Source organism: Salvia splendens, chromosome 22 (assembly GCF_004379255.2).
Source record: "Salvia splendens isolate huo1 chromosome 22, SspV2, whole genome shotgun sequence".
Taxonomy (NCBI): domain Eukaryota; kingdom Viridiplantae; phylum Streptophyta; class Magnoliopsida; order Lamiales; family Lamiaceae; genus Salvia; species Salvia splendens.
In genome coordinates this window covers 557823-579498 of record NC_056053.1, presented here as the reverse complement: position 1 = coordinate 579498, position 21676 = coordinate 557823, and the positions used below count along the sequence as shown (strand labels likewise).

The 21676-nt window shown below is 38.8% G+C and overlaps 3 protein-coding genes and 1 pseudogene across 3 annotated transcripts; 1 reads left to right on the top strand and 3 right to left on the bottom strand.

Moving 5' to 3' along the window:
- The first annotated feature begins 3220 nt into the window (after positions 1–3220).
- On the top strand, positions 3221–4111 carry LOC121787790. The gene has a single exon (XM_042186630.1). The coding sequence runs from the start codon at positions 3221–3223 to the stop codon at positions 4109–4111; it is 891 nt and encodes a 296-aa protein (XP_042042564.1).
- Positions 4112–4766: 655 nt separating this feature from the next.
- On the bottom strand, positions 4767–13846 carry LOC121787788. Its single transcript, XM_042186628.1, has 9 exons — positions 13419–13846; positions 12262–12932; positions 11747–11961; positions 11599–11679; positions 5747–5833; positions 5529–5661; positions 5367–5438; positions 5119–5262; positions 4767–5028 (listed from the first exon to the last, which is right to left on the bottom strand). Exons 1-9 carry the CDS (start codon positions 13841–13843, stop codon positions 4907–4909), a joined length of 1950 nt encoding a protein of 649 aa, XP_042042562.1. The 5' UTR covers positions 13844–13846; the 3' UTR covers positions 4767–4906.
- Positions 13847–14567: 721 nt separating this feature from the next.
- LOC121786314 lies at positions 14568–15796 on the bottom strand. The gene is made up of 2 exons (XM_042184924.1): positions 15350–15796; positions 14568–15248 (listed from the first exon to the last, which is right to left on the bottom strand). Exons 1-2 carry the CDS (start codon positions 15491–15493, stop codon positions 15075–15077), a joined length of 318 nt encoding a protein of 105 aa, XP_042040858.1. The 5' UTR covers positions 15494–15796; the 3' UTR covers positions 14568–15074.
- Positions 15797–15896: 100 nt separating this feature from the next.
- On the bottom strand, positions 15897–20847 carry LOC121787012 (annotated as a pseudogene).
- Between the last annotated feature and the right edge of the window lie 829 nt (positions 20848–21676).

The following is a 21676-nucleotide window of genomic DNA, read 5'->3' as shown; positions in this document are numbered from 1 at the left end:
TGTCGTGATTAAACGCAACCACTATCATATGAAAAGCAGTATGATGGTAGAATTTTAAACACGTGGTACTCTAATTATATTTCTCTCATTCCTTTTTTCCCTTTTTCTTTCTTTAATTAAATATCCGATGGGCCAATTCAACTTTTTTTACATAAAATAGCCTTACTACCAATAAACTTGTAGAGATAATTAGAAAATAAAAAAAATGAAAACAAATTAGAGAAGGTATTGCTTCTTATTGAATGGTTGTAGAGTTTCATCTTTAACATTTGCATCACCCAAACACTATCATTTTACTTGATTAAAATTTTACATTTCTTGAATATATGTACTCCACAATGCAAGTTTAGAGAATTTGTTTTTCTTTCCTCCAAAATAAAATTATAATAAAAGTATACAATACTATCTTAATAATAACCTATAAAAAAACAAATGTCTCAATAAAAAAAATACTTAAATTGCAACAAATATTACAATAGTAAGTATCATATGTACTATAGCGTGCATGCATGTTAGGCCAAAGACTAAATATATAGTATATTATTTATAATAGATAAAATAAAATCAACTCAAATAAAATTATGTATACTAACATAAATATTAAAAATAAATAATAAATTTATTTTATATTGCATATGATAATTTTAATATACTAAAGGGTTATAAAAATTATTATAAATTAATGTTAAATTTATTTATTTAATTGATGAGGCCCCAAGCTGTACTTGTGTTGGGCTGGGCTGGGCTGGGCAGACCCACTTGATTAGTGTTGAATTCATTCGGTTGTAGGGAGTAATATTTGCGTCAATTTGCACTTTTAATAATAAGCCCTGCCCTGTCTACAATATTTATTCTCATTTTTTCCATTTTCGTGCCAATAAAACTAGTCTCTATACAAGGTGGTCATCTAATTTACATTAAAAATACTTTAATCATTTTCTTCTATCTCTTTAGTTTTGCTTTAAAATTTGTACACTCTACTATAAGATTATTTTTCATGGATGGGTGTGTAATATAATTAGCATAGCTTGAATTTTATTTTTTGAATTTGTTGCTAACTGTCATGACCGGCCATTTTTCCGCCGAGTTGTAGTATTTAATTACCAAATTTGACCTATTAAAATCAAACTATTCTTCATATCAAGAAAAAAAAAATACTCCATGTAGCTAGTATGTGTATAATGTATTTGATGAATATGAATAAAAAATATGCGTCACCCAAAATTTTCGGACTAAGAGTATACGTGTTGAGAAAAAAAACAAGATACACTATATTCTACTATCAAGTAAAAGGAACTGGAGCATAATTAATCTTTGTAATATGATGGAGGTAATTAATAGTTATTGATCATTATTAATATTAGGGATAGTTGTAATTTAAATTGTACGAGTAGTAATTTTTAGTGGACTTTTCTGCTCAATTTCCTAAATTTTTAAATTTTCATTTGTCTATAATGATTAAAATTGAAATTAAATTGATAAAATTAAATATGACATGACAGCAAATCACGTCTTTTAAGCTGTAACGCTCACAATATAATAATGCCGTTTTATAAAAAATCACATCATTTTGTAAGTTTCTATCGTATTAGTTTTAATTTTGACTGTTGTGATAATTGAAAATAATTAAAAGTTAATAATTTTATGTTCTAGTTTCAAAAATTGTAGATGCATTGGGCAGAAATTAATAGTACAAAAATATCACTAAATATTTTTTGTATGGAGAACACCACCAAATATAATACACATGTTATATTGTGATACAATGCACCTAATATTATAAATCTAACATAAAATCCAGATTATTTTCGGACAAGATTGAATTTCTCTACAGACCAGATCTATTACATGCCAGCTCTTAGTCAAAGAATTATGCTACAAATTAGATTGCCATCCTCCATCTCCATATTCTTGAAGAGAAATTTAAAGATTTTGCACAGCCAATCAACAATCTTTTGCTATTTTCAACACTGGAATAGGTAGAAAGCAAACATGCTAATAAGGATAGAGCAACTTAGTAGTATATGATTTATCCTTAAAATAAGGCTATCATTTTATCCAATCAAGAAAGCTGAGACTCTTTAGATAAACTAATATGGATATAATGGGTGTAAGATTGATTATTTGCACTAAACAATAAGTAGTGACCCTACATTTGATCTTATCTTATATCAAAACCATCAAGTACTAAGAAAAAAAAAGTAAACCCCACATATTGAAATGCTAACTCTCAGAGTGATTTTTTTCTAGGAGTCAAATCAGTAAAATTGATGAAAACAATGCCTCAAATCTGGTGATGAAGATGAGATTTGCACTTCTTTTTAACTATCAACAGAATCAAGCCAACGTTGGATTTAGTAAAGCTGGTCAGGTTCAAAATTACCATAAAATTTTGCCATGAAACCAGAGAAACATTAATAACAGTAAGCTACTATTTTATTCTATTTCATTTATTTAATTCACTACCTACTATGCCAAAAAGAAAACACCCAAGCTTATGCAACGAGCTTGAGTTCGAATCCTACTACTGTCGTGTAGTTGCTTTCATTTCTCAGACACAAGTATAATGCCTTGGGAGATGGGCTTCTGACAGTCGGTGGGTTAAAGCATCCTCATAACGAGTTACTGCGTACCCTAATTCAACCCCTCACATGATGTCGGGTTGAAGTGTGGGAGCTGCCTAGGCGACCTTTTGCTGCAAGAAAACACCCAGCTTACTATGCCACGTATATAGACATTTAAAAAAAATAACAAGAAACAAAAAAGATTATAAATATGAGTAAATGCCAGGTAACAAAAGCATACCCATTATTGCATTATATTATAAGGATTGATTGAATCTTGATTCTTGACTCTATGCTCTGCCACTTCAAAACTCAATACCATTATTTTCTCAAGTTTTTCATCAATGCTGCCAAGAAAAACTTCTGGCAACTCTTTCCCCATTCAGTCTCTCTCTCCCCTCCCTCTACCTCTCATCATCTCATGTATCCATTCCAATCTAATTCACACTCCCACCGACAAACTGATTCTTCCCTAAGAAACCACTAAAAATCCAATCTTTTTTTCTGGGTGTGTAAAGAGTTACGCACACACTTCACATTTCATCCCAAAAAACCACTAACAATCCAATCTTTTTTTCCTGGGTGTGTGAGATTTGGACACACACTTCGCATTTCATCCCCAAACACCATTAAAAATCCAATCTTTTTGAGAAACAATGCACGATCAAATCGGAATCCCAGCTTGCTTCTCATCGATGGAGAAAACCAGCAACCTCTCTCCATCCATCACGAGATCAGGCCAGAATGTTTCCATGTCGGTTTACCGCACCAAATTGGCCGACCAATGCCGCCTGATCACCTTCACATGGTGCAAGAATCTCCTCCTCCACGGCCTCTCCATCTCCGTCGAAGGCGACGGGGACGGAGAGGCAGACGCCTGCAAAATCGAGCTCAAGCCATGGTATTTCTGGCGAAAGCACGGCTCCAAACGCTTCGCCGTCGACGGGTTTGCCGTCGACGTCTTCTGGGACCTCAAGGCCGCCCGATTCAACGGCGAAACAGAGCCTGTCTCCGACTACTACGTCGCCGTCGTCTGCGGCGGCGAAGTCACGCTGCTGGTCGGGGATTTGAGGAATGATGCTTTCCGGAAGACCGGCTGCAGGCCCTCCCTGATCGACCCGGTTTTGGTTTCGAGAAAAGAACACATTTTTGGGAAGAGGAAGTTCGTAACAAGGCTCAAATTTCATGAAAAGGGGAGTCTTCACGAGGTTTCAATCGAGTGCAAAAACAGAGCATCTTGCAGCGGCGGCGGAGGAGTGGCGCCGGAGCCGGAGATGGAGATTGGGATTGATGGGCATTTGGTGATGCAAGTGAAGCATCTGCAGTGGAAGTTTAGAGGGAATGAATCCATTCATTTCAATAAAGGAAGGATTGAGGTTTATTGGGATGTCCATGATTGGTTGTTTTGTCCTGGCCTAAGGCATGCTCTGTTTATATTCAAGCCCACTTTCTTGTCTTCTTCTTCTTCGTCGTCGCCGTTGTCGTCTGATCCGGCTAGTGGTTCGCCGGATTTTTGCCTGTTTCTTTATGCATGGAAAGTGGAGTGAGAAAAGGAGATGTCAAAAGGAAAAGGGTCAAGAGTTGTGTGACAATGATGTTGATGTGCCATATTGTTTGGAGCAAGATTGGGTGAAGTGAGCACATGGGGGAGAAGGGGGGCCTCTTCCACCTATTGAGATTGGAGTTTGGAAGATAGTTTTACAGCTGGTTTCTTGAAAATTAGTGGCATGATTGAAGTAGACAGATTGGATAACAGACATACCCCATAATCTCCCATCTAGAGGCATCCCATGTTTGATTTTTTTTTCATAAATTTTTTGAAGCCTGTGTCTTGATCTGGCCTTGATAATTGAGCAAAAAAGTATACATGTAGTATTCAATTTAAAGAAATGGATATATATTAATGAATTTCCAAGTTATTGCATATTGTCTCAAAATTTTGAAATCGATATTTTAAAATATATAGTCTCTACTAAAATAATCGATATTTTGAAACCGGCATATGGCCGGTTTATAGAAATGATTATTATAGTTGGACTGAGCTAATAAATGGACTATTGTGATGTAATTTAACATACTAATTGTTGATGTTATAGGTTATCTAAAGATTTGCAATGACTTGGACAGCTGAGAGAGGGTAGTGATGAAGGTGTGAATATATCTGTCTCTTCATTTTGTGACTGATGAACATATAACAATACATTTGGAAAACTCATTTCTTAGGTTATTGTCTGATTCCAAAAACAAAAAAATATTCAAGAAAAAACTTAGAACACTCCAAATAAGTATGGAGGGTCCAATTATAGAGCCTCAATGCACTAGACAAAATCCACATTCTTGAACTACTTTGAACCGAAGCCAAATAGTCTAGCAAAAAAGTTTCTGTTCTTGCCACGATTGGCCTCGTTCGATTTTGTTTGTTCATTGATTGGATTCTGGACCGGAGGCGACACTGTCGGTTTGCCTGTAATGAAAGAAGTAAAATCAGCCAACTTTTTCGATACAACAAACTATCTTAGTAACAAAGTTAGTTACAAACTATGACTTGATTCACCTGAAACAGGTGAGACTTTCTTCATTCTTGTGTCATTTGTTGCATCCCTGTTCTTATGATCATCACTTTGTCCAATCAATTTGTTAGGGGAGATCTTCTCCGAGGTTGTTTTACGCTCCCTTGGTGATTCATTTTTCCAATCAACTGCAAAAAAAGAAAGCAAGACATCATTAGAGGTTGTTTGTACTAAAAGTTCTATTTATTTATCAAGAAAATGCTAGTAATATTGTTAAGGCTATATGACTTACTTTCATTGGGTGGTTTACCATAAACCCTACACATAACTTCATAGAAATCTGCTTCTCTGTGATCTTGAAACACTGCAACAAGAAGTAACTCAACATTGGTTATTATTCCTCATCAAGAATTACTTAGAATGAAAATGATGAAAAGGTAATTTAAAGAATTACAGTGATCAAAAAGAGTATTCCTATAGTTGGGTGTAGAGGAAACTGATAGAAGCTGAACTGCCTCAGCATCTCTAGTCATTGACAGTTTGGGAGAAGGGCTCAAGTTTTGTGTGTCCAACAGAATACCTGCCATCTGATAGCATAATTCCCATCATTTTCTTGCAAAATAATCCTATCAAAAGAGGCTAATCTTGGTAAAATTGCAAGAACTTTCTCACCAGTAGCTTCTTCAACATTGGTGTCTGAAGGAGGTCATATGCATCCTCACAGTAGTTATCAGTTAGAACAGTACACGCCGAGCCCACCTAGAGACACAAAAGTACGCATTAAAACCTAAACGACATGCTTTGTATGATGGAATGGAGGTGCGAATAGAATGATCATTCCTACATCAGTTCCATTCTTTTGCTTGATACTTTAGTTTTACTCTTCTATTATTGTCAAATAGTAGTAGTACTATTAGTTATTTTGTGTAAATAATTGTGCAAAAGCCCACATCTTTAAAACAAGTCATAGGTCTTCTATATATTTTTCATTGACAAAATTACTCTTGTGTACTCAATGATTTCAAATTTAGTACTACTCCAAGTCTCTATTGCTCTATGAATTTTTGCTTTCATTTCCTTTTTATTCATTGTGCCTTGTAATAAAGGAGTGCTCATTTCAGTTGGAAGAAGCTCGGCTAGAAAGGAGTTCGGTAAGCTCGGCTTACCGAGCTGGAACTAGCCTGGAACTAGCCGAGAAGAAGAAGAAGGCAGAAGTCGGTAAGCTCAGCGGTAAGGAAGCTCGGTATGGAAGCTCGGTATGGAAGCTCGGTAAGGAAGCTCGGCGTTGAGCTGGAATGGGCCGAGAAGGAAGAGTTCGGTTGTAAGCCGAGAAGGAGTTCGGTCTTGAACCGAGGAAGGAGTTCGGTCTTGAACCGAGAAGGTAGAAGCAACCTAGCCGAACTAGCCGTTGGAGCAGCAGTTAGTTAGCTGAGATGTAGCGGTTATTCTTCTTGCTTTCTTGATTCTTCTTGTAGTTAGTTAGTAGCAGTTGCTACTTGATTATAGAGCTTTAAATAGCTCACCGTGTATGTAGTTTAGAGTAGAGTTTAATCAATAAAGAGTTTTCCAGTTTTCTCTCCAAGATTATCATCTTCAATACTCAAAGTGTGAGTGTGTGTGTTTTCTGCATTGTGTGATCTCATACAACAGTGAGTGTGTGTGTGATCTTATTGAGTGTGTGAAAGCCTTGTGTGTGCCAATCATAACAAGTGGCGCCGTCTGTGGGAAAGGGATATTGAAACTGATTTGCAGAGGATCAAACGGTTTCAGAGATGGCAGCAAGGCTTGATGCAGAAAAGTTCACAGGCAAGAATGATTATGGCCTGTGGAAGATGAAGATGAAGGCGGTTTTAATTCAACAAGGCTTGGCGGCAGTTCTTGCAAAACCAGAGGAGAAAGGAAAGGCTCCAGTGCTTGATGAAAAAGCTCAGGCAAAGATGGAGGAGATGCAGCTCAAGGCACATTCTGCAGTGATTCTGTGCCTTGGAGATAAGGTCTTGAGGGAAGTTCAAGAAGCCAAGACTGCGGTGGAGATCTTGGACAAGTTAGATGAAGTTTACTTGGCCAAATCCTTGGCTAACCGGCTGTATCTCAAGAAGAGGCTGTATGCCTATAGTTTTTCTGGAGATAGGTCCATCATTGAGCAGCTAGAGGAGTTCAACAAGATCATTGATGACCTGGGATCTGTTGATGTCAAGATCTCAGATGAGGATAAGGCCATTCTCACATTGAATGCCTTGCCTAGCTCGTATGACCAGCTAAGTGATGCAATTATCTATGGAAGAGATAAACCTATCACCTATGCAGAAGTCTATTCAGCCTTGATGGCCAAAGAACTCCAGAAGACAGCCAACAGAGGCTCTGCAAGCTCCAATGTTCAAGCTGCAGAGGCCTTGAATGTGAAGAAGTTCAAGAAGCAGAACTTCAAGAAGAAGTTTGAGGGCCCTAAACCCTCAAGTTCTGATGCTCAGAAGGAAACCAGAGCCTGCTATTGGTGCAAGAAACCTGGACATTTGAAGAAAGATTGTCATGCATGGAAGAGAAAGATGGCCTCTGAGGGACACAATCAATCTGATTGTGTGGAGAGTGCTGATCCCCCTGCTCAACTCATGAATATCAGTGATAGTGGGGTCAGCCATAGGTGGATAATGGACTCGGGGTGCAGCTTCCATATGTGCCCCAATAGAAGCTGGTTTCATGATCTTCAAGAAGCATCGGGTACGGTTGTTCTTGGTAATAACCACATCTGTCAGATCAAAGGAATAGGGAAGGTAAAGCTAAGCCTACAAGATGGCTCTATAAAGATCCTAACTGGGGTGAGGTATATTCCAGAAGTGAAGAGGAACCTCATTTCATTGGGAATGCTGGAACAGAAAGGGTTCACCATATTGATGAGTCAAGGAAAATTGTTTGTGAAATCTGGAGATGCAGTGATGATGGAGGCTGACAGAGAGCATATTCTCTATTATCTGAAGGCTAAGGCTGTTGATGGAGAAAGCAATGCAGTGTCAGATGATTCCATAATGCTATGGCACAAGAGATTGGGCCACCCAGCCGAAGGAAGCTTGAAAGAACTCATCAAGAAGGGTCTGATCTCTGGAGATTTCAACAAGATGGACCCCTGTGAGCAATGTATACTTGGAAAGGCTAAGAAGGCACCCTATCCTACAGGTATTCACTCTTCTACAGCCCCTTTAGACTACATACATAGTGATCTTTGGGGGCCTTCACCGGTGTGTTCAATTGGTGGAGGAAAGTATTATCTAGCTATCATTGATGACTATACAAGGAAGTTGTGGGTATATATTCTTAAAGAAAAATCTGAAACACTCACAAAGTTCAAGATATGGTGTAAGGAGGTTGAGCTAGAGAAGGGTAGAAGTGTTAAATGCTTAAGGACAGACAATGGCCTAGAGTTCTTGTCTGCTGAGTTTGATCTGTTTTGTAAAGAGAAGGGTATGAAGAGGCACCGGACTGTTCCTGGTAATCCTCAGCAAAATGGTGTTGTGGAGAGGATGAATAGGACAATCCTAGAGAGGGTGAGGTGCCTACTTCTTGGGTCTGGTTTGAGCAGCAGATTCTGGGGTGAGGCTGTGTATACAGCAGCCTATCTCATCAATAAATGCCCATCTACTGCCCTGAAATCTGAAACTCCTGATTACATGTGGTATGGAGCTCACAGTGACTACTCAAAATACAAGGTGTTTGGGTGTGCAGCCTATGCTCATGCTAGGCAAAGTAAGCTTGAAGCTAGGGCTCTGAAATGTATCTTGCTGGGGTATCAGAAAGGTGTTAAGGGGTATAGGCTCTGGTGTATTGAGCCCGGTAAGCAGAAGGTCTTGGTGAGTAGGGATGTGGTGTTCTTGGAGGATCAGATGCCATTCCTGAAAGATAAGCCGGACTCCAATGAAGATGAGGGTGATTTCTTCAAGGTGGAGCCTGTGGGGGTTGGCCTAGGAGCAGGTGGAGTTATTGACTCAGGGAGTGAGTCTGATTCAGATAAAGAAGAGGCTCCAACTCAGGGCAACCAGGCTGGTGAGTCTATATCAGACTCAATCAGAGACTATCAGCTTGCAAGGGACAGAGTTAGAAGAGAAACAAGGCCACCAACAAAGTTCTCTGATGTTGTGTATTATGCTCTGTGTGCAGCTGAAGGTATTGATGGTGCAGATCCACTCACATATAAAGAAGCTATGCAGAGTAAAGATAGAGAAAGATGGATTGAAGCCATGAATGAGGAAATAGAGTCTTTACTCAAGAACAAAACATGGATTTTGGTGGACAAATCCAAGCTGAATACAGATGGAAAGGAGAGGAAGCTGATCAGTTGCAAGTGGTTGTTTAAAAAGAAGGTAGAAACCACTGATAAAGACAGAATCAGGTTCAAGGCAAGGCTGGTGGCTAGAGGCTTTACACAGCAGGAGGGAATCGATTTCAATGAAGTGTTTGCACCTGTTGTGAAGCACACTTCGATTAGGATTCTATTGGCTGTGGTGAATCAGCTTGACTGGGAGCTACAACAGCTTGATGTGAAGACAGTCTTCCTCAATGGAGATCTAGAGGAAACTATCTTCATGGAACAGCCAGAGGGCTATGTGAAGATTGGAGAAGAAGGCAAGGTGTGCCTGTTACAGAAAAGTCTTTATGGACTTAAGCAAAGTCCTAGACAGTGGAATAAGAAGTTTGATGCACAGATGAAGAAGATTGGCTTCTCCAAGTCAGAATATGATGATTGCATCTACATCAAGAAGGCAGGCAGGACTCTCGTTGCCTACCTATTACTCTATGTGGATGATATGCTACTTGCAGGGCCTTCTATGACAGAAATTCAGAAAGTTAAACAAGATCTGAAGTCAAGCTTTGAAATGAAGGATCTAGGAGAGTCAAGGAAGATCCTAGGCATACATATTCAGAGAGATAGAGGCTGCAAGAAGCTGTGGATGCTGCAAACTGACTATATTGAAAAGGTTTTGCAGAGATTCAAAATGGAAAATGCAAAAGCTGCATCAACTCCTCTGTCCCAGAGTTTTAAGCTATCAAAGGAACAAGCCCCTAAAACTAAGCAAGAGGCTGATGAGATGGAGGCTATCCCTTATGCTAGTGTGGTTGGAAGTGTTATGTACACTATGATTTGTACAAGACCAGATTTGGCTCATGCTATCTCAGTGACTAGCAGATACATGGCAGACCCGGGGAAGGAGCATTGGAATGCTCTTAAGTGGATATTGAGGTACATGAAGTCAACTAAGGACTGGGGGATTGTGTTCAATAGCTGGGAAGGTGAATCTGAGGAGGTTGTGCAGGGCTATTGTGATGCAGACTATGCTGCAAACCTGGACAACAGAAAGTCCCAAACAGGTTATCTTTTCACCATGTTTGGAACTGTAATCAGCTGGAAGTCAGGGTTGCAAAGTGTTGTTGCTCTCTCAACAACAGAATCAGAGTATATAGCTCTCACTGCAGCCGTACAGGAGAGTTTTTGGATTCAGGGAGTGATTTCTGATTTTGGTTTTGACCAAAAGACAATGGTGATTCATTGTGACAGCAGCTCAGCTATGTGCTTGGCTAAACATCCGGGTTTTCATGAAAGGAGCAAGCACATAGACATAAAGTTGCATTTCATTAGAGATGAGATTGAAAAGGGGAGAGTGAAGGTGATTAAGATTAACACCTTGCACAATCCGGCTGACATGCTAACAAAGTCTCTAGGTAGAGACAAGTTTGATCATTGCAAGAAATTGATCAATGTTTGTGCAAGAACTGAGATGAGCCCTCAGGTGGAGAATTGTAATAAAGGAGTGCTCATTTCAGTTGGAAGAAGCTCGGCTAGAAAGGAGTTCGGTAAGCTCGGCTTACCGAGCTGGAACTAGCCTGGAACTAGCCGAGAAGAAGAAGAAGGCAGAAGTCGGTAAGCTCAGCGGTAAGGAAGCTCGGTAAGGAAGCTCGGTATGGAAGCTCGGTATGGAAGCTCGGTAAGGAAGCTCGGCGTTGAGCTGGAATGGGCCGAGAAGGAAGAGTTCGGTTGTAAGCCGAGAAGGAGTTCGGTCTTGAACCGAGGAAGGAGTTCGGTCTTGAACCGAGAAGGTAGAAGCAACCTAGCCGAACTAGCCGTTGGAGCAGCAGTTAGTTAGCTGAGATGTAGCGGTTATTCTTCTTGCTTTCTTGATTCTTCTTGTAGTTAGTTAGTAGCAGTTGCTACTTGATTATAGAGCTTTAAATAGCTCACCGTGTATGTAGTTTAGAGTAGAGTTTAATCAATAAAGAGTTTTCCAGTTTTCTCTCCAAGATTATCATCTTCAATACTCAAAGTGTGAGTGTGTGTGTTTTCTGCATTGTGTGATCTCATACAACAGTGAGTGTGTGTGTGATCTTATTGAGTGTGTGAAAGCCTTGTGTGTGCCAATCATAACATGCCTATTAATCAAATGAATCATCCAAGGTTTGTCATTCATTTCCTACCTTCAGTTCTCTACTATCATATCCTAAATATCTGCTAATTGTATCGAAGAAGCTCATATTCTAACCTCGCCATTTGTCTTGAGGATGTCTTCTCCAATTACTAGAATGCTCAGCTGCATTTCCATCATCAGCGTCTCCAAGTCGACCTGGTTCACACAGATGTGAACCAAACGAAGCATTGATACAAAAACAAAAAATCGAATTTTGATCTACCTCATTGGAAAAGAGCAGAGAAGAAGCATCAAGTCCAGCATGATTGAAAAGCCAAGCTGCTTGGCGCTGCTTCCACATTTTCCCTCTCCTCATGTTCATAACAGGCACAACAAACTCGACAAAATTGTCGTTTCGCGCTGCCTCCTTCCTGCTAGCGACGTTTTTGTTCTCCAGCAGCCACGCGTAGCATGTGGCTGCAACCATTGAACTTGTACCTAAAGATCAATGAAAAATAAAATTGTACTAATACTTTAGCAACAAATTGAAGAAAAAAAGCAATAAATATTTCAAAAATAGATCAAAACCACATTGTCTGATTAAAATAAAACAAGAAAAAAGATAATGAAAACAAATACTAATATAAATGAAACAATGTAGTTCTATACACATATTGGATATATAGTTGAAAAAAATTCATGATTTAATATTCAATTGTAAAAGTTAACTAAACTAATCAGAATTTGACCAAATATAATGATTTAAACGCTTATTATAGCATTATAAAAACACTCAACTATTTGAGGGGCCAGAAAGCACAATCTTGGCCTTTCCATTGATCTCTCCATTCATAAGCATCTCAATTTTGAGTCTTTGATCTTTCAAGAAGCTATTGAAATCATGATCCTTCGAGGAGGTGTTCGGTTCTTGATCCATTGAAACTTTTGTTTTGGCTAGCCCATTGTCTACATTGTCCTCTTGAAAGATCTTGTCGTTTCTGCAGGTGGATGAGGATATGGATCTCCGGTGGGCCGACTCCACCAAGTTCCGAGGCGGGGAGAGGAGGCCAGAGCCTGGCACGGAGCACGTGCTCGACGACAGTGACCTCCGGTGGGCCGACTCGACGAGGTTCTTTGGCGGGGAGAGCAGTTGTTGATTGGTATTTGGAGAGGTGTTTTTGAAAGTTCGTTTGGAAATGGAAATGGAATTGGCGGGAGGGTTGGTTGTGATTGGGTGTGACAGCGGTGATCTTGGTTCGGTTTGGAACCGGGTTCTGCGGTGGAATGATTGGCGGGGAGGGAGGGGTGGGGCCCCTAGGTTGTTGTTTGGGCTGTTGAGGTCGGCTGCAGGGGATGATGGCTCCGAATCGGGTTGCGGAGGATCCAAATTGGATTCGGATCTGTTTCGGGTATGATTTGCTGCTGTTCTGGAAAGAATCTCCCCACTTATTCCTTGGCCTGCTCTGTGCCTATTAATTTTGTGTGACAAAAGATTAATCAAATAGGTTCAATCAATTTTAATTTTTATATTGGGAGAGTTTAATGTGAGATTTTAAAATGAGGTAAGATTAAGATTCAAAATATGGTAAGTTGTAAACAAAGTCACGAATGTCATTCGTAAGGTATAGATTTTGATCTTGAGCATGATATGCAAATGGTCAAAAGTGGTAATATTTGTTAGAAACTAGAGAAACAATGAAATTCAATTCCTACGTGTGACACAATTTTAAAGCATTAATTAATTAGGTTTGATTCGGTCGTAAAAATGAGATATTATTCAGATTAAAAATACAATCAATATTCACAATATTACAAATGTCATCTGGGAAATATTTTGAATTATTGGTCAAAATACTATGCGTTCAATGATATAACCTAGAAAATGTAAACTGAACTATCTTGCAGCATTTCAATGTATTCGATTAAAAATTTTGAATTAAAATTTATTTGATTACCTTCTAGCGGATCTGGAGAAAGGATCTCTTCTATCAATAATAGATGACGAGGAAAGCCGGCCTTGCGACGAGGCAAATCTCGGTGAGGAGACGAGTCGCGAGGGAGAATCACCTCCTCTGGAGGGGGAGGAGGCCACCATCCTCTTGGCCTCCTCCAACCACTCCTGAGTCTGCCTGCTGCTCACGCTCCTTGTGCTCGAATCAAAATCATCGCCACAGCGGTCGCGGACCGCTAATCCTACTTTCTTCTCATCTTTGCCGTTTGTTGTACCAAAGAACATGTCGTTCATTAAATTGGTTAAATCGGGTATTTGATTCGTAGCATGCTTCGTTTCTGTTGATTTTTTCTGAAGCCCGATCAGTGGCCGGCCTTCGTGCATAGGGCGGCGGTTGAACATCCGATCTGTGGCTTCCATTTTGATCATATGGAGAGGGGCTGAGATTTCAAGGAAAATTTGGCATATTTGTGTTATTGTTGAAAGTTGATGAACATGACTATATATTGTTATAAATGCCGGCCTTGAGGATTGTCTTTTAGTGTGTGCACCAACTCTTGTGGAGCTATTGGCATTTTAATTACAATTGTTTACTAAATTGGATATTTATAAATGAGGATTACTTAGTTCATTTTGTTGAGTTTCATGGAGTCGTTGGATCAAATTTAACTCGTACAAACTCATGTATTTTCTTCATAGCGTAGGAAATTAGGACTTATTCGATGAGAAAACTCACCATAGTTTCTCCTTTTTCTAGAAAAAAGATTGAAGTTTATACTCTATCACCATTCAACACACAAATAACTGTAATACTTAGTATAAAGTATAAAACGTAACAGAATTTTACTCTTCAAAGACATGAAAGTTGGCTAATGTATAGCTTCGTAGATGTATTTAGAAATATTATACTTATATAGGAGTATATCTTTGAAATATTTTTACAACTTATAAAGGACAATTATGATGCTAATTAGTTAGGAGGATCGGTATTGAAAATTGTTGGGCTCATATTAATAGTAAATAATTGGGGAATACATCTTCTTTATTCCACACGATCAAGATAGCAAGACCTATGCAAACATCTTGAATTTCTTGACAGCAAAGTGCAATCATATGGAGTGAGTGTTAATACACTAGTTTAACAAGTTTGAAGTTGAAAACACATTAACTTCTATCATGTTATTATTAGAGCGGATTTGTGGACTATAGACTGAATCAAGTCAAATCCATCCAATGTTCACCTTAAAAGGTTTGAAGGAGAGCATTAGCAAATGAAACACAAACAAACAAACTAGAATCACGTTCTGCACTACCAAGTTTCACATACATCAATCAGTATACATAAATCTTATCACCAATTAATTTTAAGTTGAAATACTAAGCTTAGGACTTCTATCAGTTACCTGTCAAGGAAGATCATCAGTAGCTGGAAATATAGAGAGGTTGAATTGAACACTGCCTTTTTATCTTTGATGAGCTTGGCAGAAGCAGCAGCACTTCGACAAATATGCAACTCCAGTTTTTGGAAGCTCGGTATCTCAGCCAACTCAGATGGGATCTCAAGAAGATGCTCACAAGGCCTTTAAGACGCGGGAAATGGTGCAAGAACTCGAGGCGATGGAAACGCTCTCCAACCCCCTCCCCACAAACGCCTTATCTTTCAGCTTAAGCGCCTCGAGATTCTCCAGCAACCCGAGGGTAGACATGTAACTCCAACAGCGTGAGGCTCCTGAGAGTAGCAGGCAACTGGTAATGTTGAGGCCGAACCACATTGTATCAGTTCTGTGCTCACATCTACGAAACCAACCACATCCTTCAGCCTTGGAGGCCGAACCTGTTTCAAAAGATTTCAAGCTAAATTAGGCTAGTTTTAGTCATATTTTGAGATTATTTTTTCTGCAAAAGGAAAAATTTAATATAAAGAGTCGAGTTGACCTCAGGTTTCCCGTATCGGTCTTCGTCGGAGACGATGAGGAGGGCGAATTCGGATCTGCCCTTCTGGCGCACGCTCTCGACCTGTTTGCCGATGGCGTGGAGGCTGATGGTGGACTTGAAAGAAGTAATTGCGAGACTTGTCATAGGTGGCCTGAGTGACGAAGGCGTCGATGATGTCTTCGACCACGTAAACGACGTCGCGGATGCTGCGGACGAGCGACTGGATGCCCTCGCTCTTGAGAAAGGCGCGGAAGATGCTGAGGTCCTTCTCCAGCTCCACCACTTGGCCCTTCGTTCAGGTTGCTCAGCAGGAACTCTACTGTTGATTTGGATATCACTCACCCTCTCTCGCTCTAGATTTTCTCTATCTAGAATGGAGCCATTTCATTTCCCTCTGTTGACTCTCAGTCACATGCTTGTCTTTTCATTGCAGCAAGTCGTGCTACTGCTAATTCCAATTTTATTTTAATTTCAAATTTCAATTCTAATTCTAATTCCTGTACCGAATAAATCCTTATTTTTATTTCAATAAATTACACACCGGATGCAATTTTACATAGGAGATTCAGCAACCTAGACATGACGAATTAACAACAAGAAGTAGGAACCACAACTAAAGGAGATTTCTTATGGACAATAATGCCCGGGGCTTCAGTCATGTTCAGATCCTCCCCTCTACCTCGCCAGGGGCTTCAGTCATGTCCAAATCCTCCCCTCTACCTCCATTAGGCAATCCAAAGTCGAATTCGTTAACCAGTCGCGATAGTGCAAGCTCGTATACCGACATTGCAAATGCGATGCCGGGACAACCTCTTCTTCCAGAACCAAAGGGAATCATCTCAAAGTCTAAACCTTTATAGTCAATGCTCGTATCAAGGAACCTTTCAGGGCAAAATTCATTTGGATTCTCCTACAACGACGGGTCCCTTGAGATGCCCCAACAATTGACCAACACGAGTGCGCCATGTGGGATGTCGTAGCCAAGTAAATTAGTGTCTTGAGTTAATTCACGAGGGAGGGCTAATGGAAATGGTGGATGAATCCTTAGACTCTCTTTGGATACTGCTTTTAGATACGGCATTTTGTCTAAGTTATCCTCATTAATATCAATCCCATTCTTATTTCTAGCTACATGTCTCACTTCGTTTTGAAGTAGCTTCATGGATCTTGGATTTCTTATAAGCTCGGCCATGGTCCACTCTAATGCTATGAACATCGTGTCAGTTCCGGCCGCAAACATGTCCTGCAACCAACATTCGTTCATCATAATTCGAGTATGAAATTTTGAGATAATAAATGTTCTTGATTTAATAGTCGGTACGTATACATTGCTATTGTCGCAAAATGTTAATGATTTGAGTTCGACAGTTTACAGGCAGACAAATTTTTAAGTTGATATGCAAATGACTAAATTACTAGATATAATAAAGACGAGGTACTTACTAGGATAAGGGCTTTGATTTGATCATCGTCAACAGGATCACTATCCTTACTCTCTCTTTGAAACTCAAGCAATACATCTACAAAATTCATGACTGCATCATCACTTAATTTCTTCATCCTATATTCTCGAAGCACACCCTCCAGAATTTCATCCAACATTTTAAAAACATTTTCAACTTGTGCTTCAACACCATTCACACGGTTAATCCAACCTAACCATGGCACGAAGTCTCCCACATCATATTTCCCCAACATCTCAATGAACTTCCCCAATATCTTATTAAAATCCCTCTCTCCATCCTTGCCGCTGTACGTCCTCCCTAGAACTGCCCTGCATACGACATCGTTTGTCAGATCCATGAACACCTTGCTCAAGTTCACAACCCCCGGTGAAGATCGCTTGATCTTCTCAATCATCAGCGACGTCTCTTCTTCTCGAATGCGTCGGAAGGATTGAGGGTAAATTCCACGAATGTACGTCATGGGAGCTCTTATCCGCCATTTGTACCCGCAAAAAAAAAATTTCCAATGAAGGGAGCGTGTATAAAGAAAGACGCATCACGGTTTCGCGTCTTTTAGGAAACACGCATGAGTCTCATGCGTGTTTAGATACTTGATTAAATGAATGCAGCTATTGAAGGATCGATGGTGGTGATTGTCTTGATGAAGATGTTAATAAGATTTGAGAAGGGAGCTAAGTGGTGGCAGCCTTGTTATTCTGCTATATCGTTTTTGCATTTGTTAGATCTGAATTGGTTATGAGTGTGCCCACGACATGATATGCAGACACTTGCATATATGTATGTGATCTCAAATATAGAAACACAAGAGAAGGTTACAGAGGAAGAGATTTTTTCTTTTCTTCGTTTCTATTTTCAGCGAAACTAACTTGTGTGATCATTGATATATATATATGAGCAGTAAGATGGTTAGATAATAAAACACGCATGAGACTCATGCGTGTTCCTAAAAGACGCGACACGGTGATGCGTCTTTCTTTATACACGCGAGAGAGAGACGCGTGTTTTATTTGTTAAACACGCGAGAGGCGCTCGCGTCTTTCCCTTCATTGGAAATTTTTCTTTTGCGGGTACAAATGGCGGATAAGAGCTCCCATGAGGTACTTTCATGGAATTTCGCCGAAGGATTGAACCCTCTTGTTGCTGAGGAGCTGTAGCACGCACATGCTCCGAGCCTAATAAATCAAATAAAATATAAATAGAGAAGAAACGGAGAAATAGCATGAGAGAAGGAAGAATTGTCATTTAATAGTTAATACTCCCTTCGTCCACAAAGAATATACACTTTGGGGACGACACAAGTTTTAATGCAAAATTAGTAAAATAAGAGAGAGGTAGAGAGAAACAATAATTAAAGTATTGTTACTTGGAAATGGGTCCCACCTCATAAGAGATAAAAGAGTTTCTAAAATTGAAAAGTGCATATTCTTGTGGGACGGACTAAAAATGAAAGAGTGCATATTTTTGTGGGACGGAGGGAGTAGTTTTTATTTATTAATTCTTATCAAATATTTATAAGGGCAAATTGTCAGAAAAACTATAAAGTTTGATCAGGTTTTGGTTAATCCAAAATTTTAAAATCGGAAAATTTGGATTTATCCAATGTGACAGTCAAGAAATCATATGTAGCCATAGTCATCGATGAATTAAATAATGTTGTCTATTAATAAAGAAAACGACATTATTTGGTTGAGCAATATATTACACTTAGGCAATTAAAATTTTTCATTATGATAACAAATCCAAATTTCAGATTTTCTCGCTAATTTGTAAAGATGCAAGATGAACCATAATTTGATCAAATTTCATGTTATTTTTTGGTTATTTGCCCTATGATAAAATACGTGTGTATACAAAGAGATATCTTATGCTAAATTAATGACAAAGATTAAATAATAGTATATTCTAGATTTATGGAGATGAAATAGATATCCTCATGACCTGCCGCCAGTGGTCGCCGTAGGCAGAGAAAGCGACGTCTCTGCCGCCGTACAATAGCCTGTCGGCGATGCTAAACTTGGGCCTGCTTGCAAAGATTAGGTCTTGGTTTTTCATTATCTCTCGGGCTGCCCTGGCCGAGGAGGCGACAACGACGGGCTTGCTGCCGAATTGGAGTAGCATCACCTCGCCGTAACGCTTAGATAAAGAGTGGAAGGAGGGGTTTTTTCTTTCTTTTTTTGTTATAGGATGCAATTATCATTCCTCGGTTGTACTGGACTTTTTTCTATTCCGCGTTTGGGAGAGACACATGACCATCATGCGTCTCCTTTTAATAAAACACATGACAATTATGCGTCTTTAAGGGAGACGCATGAGGGACATGTGTCTCTTAATTTTTTCGAATTTTTTTTAACGACGCATAAGCGTCATGCGTCGTATAAAGTGACGCATCTCCCTTATGCGTCTTTTATTTTTTTTAAATTTCACGGACGACGCATGAGCGTCATGCGTCGTAAAAGGAGACGCATGAGCATCATGCGTCTCTAATTTGCTTAAATCAGTACCGAGAAAGGCAGAATAAGCAGAATACGCGAGAGAAAGAGAGGCAGACAAAACTCGGCGATTTCCTTGGCGATTTCTTGGCGATATTCTGTCATATTCCGGTAAGTTTCCTTCAATCTTTCAACATTCCTTCATTATTTGTAGTTTATTTGCATATTATTAGGGTTTTTGATAAATTTATTTTAAACTTACTAAATTAGGGTTTATAGAAAAAAATTGTCTCTAATTGTTGTTGGTTTATATATATATATATTTGCAGAAACATCACACTGTCATCACTGTCAACCCCAATATGCTCTTGAACATCACATGAACATCAATATGCTCTTGAACATTCTCTTCAGTATTCAATCCAACATCAACAGCATCTGCAACATCTGTTTGCTCATTCATACCGCAATCAATGCTCATAGGTTCAACCCTCGTAGATGATCCAACACCATAATCAACAACCGGTGGGATTAAGGCATTTCCAACAGACACATACTCAACAAATAATTCAATATGACGAGTAGAATTTAAAGTCTCATTGAACATAAACATCACACTGTCAACCCTAGTGCATATATAACTCGCGGTACCCAAGAAACAATGCCTCCATGACATATCGATGGAGTGTAGATTTGAATCTATCTTTATCTTATCATATATCATTGCAACTAATTCAGAAAATGAAATACACGAATTCAATACGACGGAGGCTCTCGCACGAGGTGGATCATAACCAATGCCCACTTGAGGAAGTTGAACTATTCTACCACCCCAATATAAACTCACGAATACTAGCATGATTTCTGCAAATATATATATAAACCAACAACAATTAGAGACAATTTTTTTCTATAAACCCTAATTTAGTAAGTTTAAAATAAATTTATCAAAAACCCTAATAATATGCAAATAAACTACAAATAATGGAGAAATGTTGAAAGATTGAAGGAAACTTAACGGAATATGACGGAATATCGCCAAGAAATCTCCAAGGAAATCGCCGAGTTTTGTTTGCCTCTCTTTCTCTCGCGTATTCTGCCTATTCTGCCTTTCTCGGTACTGATTTAAGCAAATTAGTCTCCTTTTACGACGCATGACGCTCATGCGTCGTCCGTGAAATTTTAAAAAATAAAAGACGCATGAGGGAGATGCGTCACTTTATACGACGCATGAAGCTTATGCGTCGTTAAAAAAAATTCGAAAAAATTGAGAGACGCATGTCCCTCATGCGCCTCCCTTAAAGACGCATAATTGTCATGCGTTTCATTAAAAGGAGAAGCATGATGGTCATGTGTCTCTCCCGAACGCGGAATAAAAAAAAAGTTCAGTACAACCGAGGAATGATAATTGCATCCTAGAACAAAAAAAGAAAAAACCCTGGAAGGAGCGGTGGGGTAGGCTTCCGGCGGGGTAGAAATTTCCGATTACCGGAAGCTTTAGTGGTGACGGTGGTGGCTTCTTTTTTAAGGCGAATGAATGGGTGGAGTTTTTTTTGAGGAAGAAGACTAGGATGAAGAAAGAGAAAAGTAGTAGAGCTGTCATTTTCTCTCTTTTTGATGGACTATTTAGTCAGACATGGTATCCCAATTTATAGAGATAAAAAAAAAACTTATTTTAGGAACACCAATTTATACCTGGATTAATTTTATTTTGTGTAGTTCTAAGGATTGATTGTTACTATTATTAATTTTTGATTTAGTCCTATGTATGCATATTATTTACAACATAAAGTATACTACCAATTATGAAAAGAAAGTGTAGTAGAGCATGAGTTATCGTTGGTCAACAGATCCCATGATATTAATATAGTCATTGGTCCACATGGGCAGTCTTGTTTTTTTCGAACATTTACAAATTTCTAATAGGGTCATGTGATATTAATATAGTCATTGGTCCACATGGGCTGTCTTGTTTTTTCGAACATTTACAAATTTCTAATAGGATTTTGTTAGGTGGAAATTTTTGGATCTAATTAAGAATTAATATGTATTTTCAGTCACTCATTCACAATTTTTGCGCGATGTCAATTACGGAGATATTATGTCAACTAGGTGGCATAATTGTCATTTTCGCGATATCAACTACAGAGACATTATGTCAACTACAATGTCAACATCAAACGTTATTTATATCAACTATTATGTCAACAACTACATTTTACAAATAATTAATGTCAATAATAAATATTTTCATGTCAACGACCTATATTATTTATATCAACAACAACATTCTACATATAATATATATAGATATATGTAGTTGACATTATTATATCTATGTAGTAGACATGTATTATATATGTAATTGACATGGATTTTATACATAGTTGACATTATATGTGTATAGTTGACATGAATTGTATATGTAGTTT

Coding starts and splice junctions, on each gene's coding strand:
- LOC121787790 (XM_042186630.1), top strand. CDS start 3,221: ATGCACGATCAAATCGGAATCCCAGCTTGCTTCTCATCGATGGAGAAA.
- LOC121787788 (XM_042186628.1), bottom strand. CDS start 13,843: ATGATCAAAATGGAAGCCACAGATCGGATGTTCAACCGCCGCCCTATG. Junction 11,962..12,261: donor GCTTTCTGGCCCCTCAAATA/GTTGAGTGTTTT, acceptor ATTGATCTTTAG/GTACAAGTTCAATGGTTGCA. Junction 5,029..5,118: donor GAAAGTCTCACCTGTTTCAG/GTGAATCAAGTC, acceptor CTTTCATTACAG/GCAAACCGACAGTGTCGCCT.
- LOC121786314 (XM_042184924.1), bottom strand. CDS start 15,493: ATGACAAGTCTCGCAATTACTTCTTTCAAGTCCACCATCAGCCTCCAC. Junction 15,249..15,349: donor ACCGATACGGGAAACCTGAG/GTCAACTCGACT, acceptor CTTTTGAAACAG/GTTCGGCCTCCAAGGCTGAA.